Source organism: Chiloscyllium plagiosum, unplaced genomic scaffold (genome assembly GCF_004010195.1).
Source record: "Chiloscyllium plagiosum isolate BGI_BamShark_2017 unplaced genomic scaffold, ASM401019v2 scaf_55433, whole genome shotgun sequence".
Classification (NCBI taxonomy): domain Eukaryota; kingdom Metazoa; phylum Chordata; class Chondrichthyes; order Orectolobiformes; family Hemiscylliidae; genus Chiloscyllium; species Chiloscyllium plagiosum.
In genome coordinates, this window is record NW_025187794.1 from 1 (window position 1) to 3,053 (window position 3,053).

Consider the following 3,053-nt stretch of genomic DNA (forward strand, 5'->3'; position numbering starts at 1 on the left):
TCCAGCATCTGCAGTCCTCACTTTCTCCCCTTTGAAATTGGCATTACAAGATAAATGAAGAATTCAATAAAACTGTTATTCAAATATACTGAAATGCATGTATTCACAAAAGCTTTCATAAAAATGTTCTCAAGTGGTCAAGCAAGTTGTAAAAACAAAACACTTATTCGCTTACCAAATCAATTTAATAAACTCTTGAAACTGTTAATCAAAGCATGAACACAGATCCTTCCTGAGAGAAATAGCTCTATACCATAGTTCAGACTATGACAGCAGTTTTCTCAGCACATTTTCAATGATTTTGAGTTTATTATAACATTTAGTGTAAAACTTAATCTCAACACTTAACTAATGTTGGTACTGTAATAGTGGAATTACCTTTGCAGGTTATAGTCCCTATAATGAATCACTATGGTTAAAACACAGCTGCACTAGTGGGTTACTCTTCAGAGGGTCGGTGTGGACTTGTTGGGCCTGTTTCCACACTGTAGAGAATCTAATCTAATCTAACCTAAAATTTGAAGTTATCAAATGATTTAACATTTACCTGTCAATGTTTTGAATTTTTCAGCAGATTCACCCTGTACCCAGTATTCAGAACTTCTCATTACAAAACCTATGCAAGCATGCATAAAGTAGGAGAGGAGGCTAAAATTCAAATTGTAAAGCAATCAAAACTTCAAAAGAATTTTCAAGATCATGATCTAAAACCTTCCCAACCCACAAAAAGACTACAAAAATATAATGCAGGGTTGAGAAAGTACTTCAAGTACTGTTGTCAAAATCTATCGTTCCTGATTCCATTTATTTCTCCATCACTAGACAAAAATTCAACCTGATATATTTAGAATAGGAGTAATAATGGAGACTTATACAGAATATTGTTTACTTGATCAATATCTGTTGTGTAGCTTCCACCTATACCAATGGAATACAGTGAACAGCTGGGAGTGCTGATACATAGCATGTTGAGCAAAAAGCCTGAGGAACGACCAGATGTCAAAGCTGTTCTCAGGAAGTCGTACATCAAGAGTCATATTGCTTTGTTCCTGGAAGCCACAAAAGTGTAGGTATATTTGATAACTAATGTGAAATTAAAATTGTTGAATTAAATCTTTAAACATATTTGCCATGCAGTTACATTTTCTTTCCATTAAAATAAGATGTTTGGCAAACTGCTATGTCTTCAGTAAATGATGCAAAACATGTTCAGCAAATGTAGAGTAGCAGTGAACAAAGCACTGGAATATTGAATTACATAATTAGAATATCTGTCAGAGGAAGTTATTATTCACTCGGATCTTGAAGACAGTGTCACTTCTGTTTTGCTGACATGCAGATGAGGCATTCAAGTTCTGGAGGCAGTTTGAGAGACTGAACATTAGTACTATAGATGTGAGTTGTGAAGCAAGGTTGGAGAAACCTTGAAATTGTCTGCGAAGTGCTTTCGGAGAACCAGGCAAGATAGCTTAAAAGACTGAAATATGAAGGTAGTTTAGTACTTTAACTTGTGAGAGTACAGGAAGATAATACATATTCAAACTGGTAAAAATAAATTTAAGACTTGTGACTATGATTATTTGTAATTTTTTTATGTATTGTAGGAGAGCTATGAAAACACGTAAGAAAACCTCATTAGAATCTAAACCCATTAATTCCTCTACTGTGACATTGAAGCGCAATTCACAGTGTGAATCTGAGGTCCCTTTGGACATGGATCCCACCAAGAAATATATCAAGGTAAGAATTCTAAGCTCAGAGTACTGCCCCAGTGAAGATTTTGTGACGGTTTTTCAATTGAATATTTCAAGTAGTTTAATGATTCTGTGCATTGCCTGTAGAAATCGTTGTCATTTTTCATTCATAAGATAATACATCTGCTTTCTCCACATTAGCCCTTCCTTTCTTCATTTTGAGGTATGCTGGAATGTCTTATTTTCTCTCTGCCAAACAGCTTCCAACCTAATGTCAATGTTACTGTAGACCAGCCAGCAGGGAATAGGAAGAATTAAGCCACAGGAAAAGCCTGATTTGGACTCCTTTAACCTCATTTTCATATCAGGCACCTGACTAGGTAATGGAGAAGCACTCCATTGGTGGCTTCCCAAAAGCATGTGTTTTGAAGCTAGATTAGCACTGAACAAAATGGGATTAACGCTGTGTGCCGATCCACAGTAGACCATTTTGATGTGCCTACAGATTTGCATTACCATAGTAAATGGTATGTTATGAAGAAAAACCTCCAAGCTTTGCAGCTTCATATCCAGATGATTGATGTCAACAGGAGCAAGTGCATCATAGTTCCCTTCCAATCCAAATGACACCTTGAACATTTCACCCTCCATCGTTGTTACTGGGGCAAAACAATACAACACATAAGGAGCAACTTCACCACACCAATTTCAGCAATTTGAGTAGAAAAACAGTATGTAGGTACAGCAGATAATAAGGAAGGCAAATTGAATTTTGGCATTTATTGGGGAAGGAATAGAGTATAAAAGTAGGAAGCGTCACTGCAACTGTACAAGGCAAAGTGAGACCTCACCTGGAGTACTGTGGACAATTTTGGTCCCCTTACTTGAGGAGGGATATAGTTGTTTTGGAGGCAGTTCAGAAGAGGTTCACTACATTGATTCCAGAGATGAGAGTTTTGCCTTATGATGTGATTGAATAATTTAGGCTTATTCTCTCTGGAGTCAAGAAGAAAGAGAGATCTAATTGAGGTATATAAGATTCTAAAGTGGATTGGCAAAGGAGATGTAGAAAGGATGGTTCCTCATGTGGGGCATTCTAGAATGAAAGGTCATAATTTTAGGATAAGGGGTACCAGATTTAAAGCAGTTGAGGAGAAATGACTTCTGTCAAGGAATAGTGAGTCTGTGGAAATCATTATCCGAAAGTGCATTGGACGCTGGGACATTAATTAAATTTAAGGAGGAGATAGACAATTTTTTAATTAGTAATCGGTTTGAGGGTTATGGAGACGGGTCAGGAAAGTGAAATTGAGGCTGATTTGAGATAAGTTTTGCATTTCTTGCGGTTGCAGGGGAAGG

The 3,053-nt window shown here is 36.8% G+C and overlaps 1 protein-coding gene across 1 annotated transcript; it reads left to right on the forward strand.

Annotated features, from left to right (window-relative positions):
• Window positions 1–880: 880 nt before the first annotated feature.
• Window positions 881–1,788, forward strand: LOC122545589 (serine/threonine-protein kinase Nek4-like; the record flags this gene model as incomplete). The annotated part of the gene is made up of 2 exons (XM_043684552.1): window positions 881–1,066; window positions 1,605–1,788. Coding segments are annotated over exons 1-2 (324 nt in total), but the record flags the coding sequence as incomplete, so codon positions are not given.
• Window positions 1,789–3,053: the final 1,265 nt, after the last annotated feature.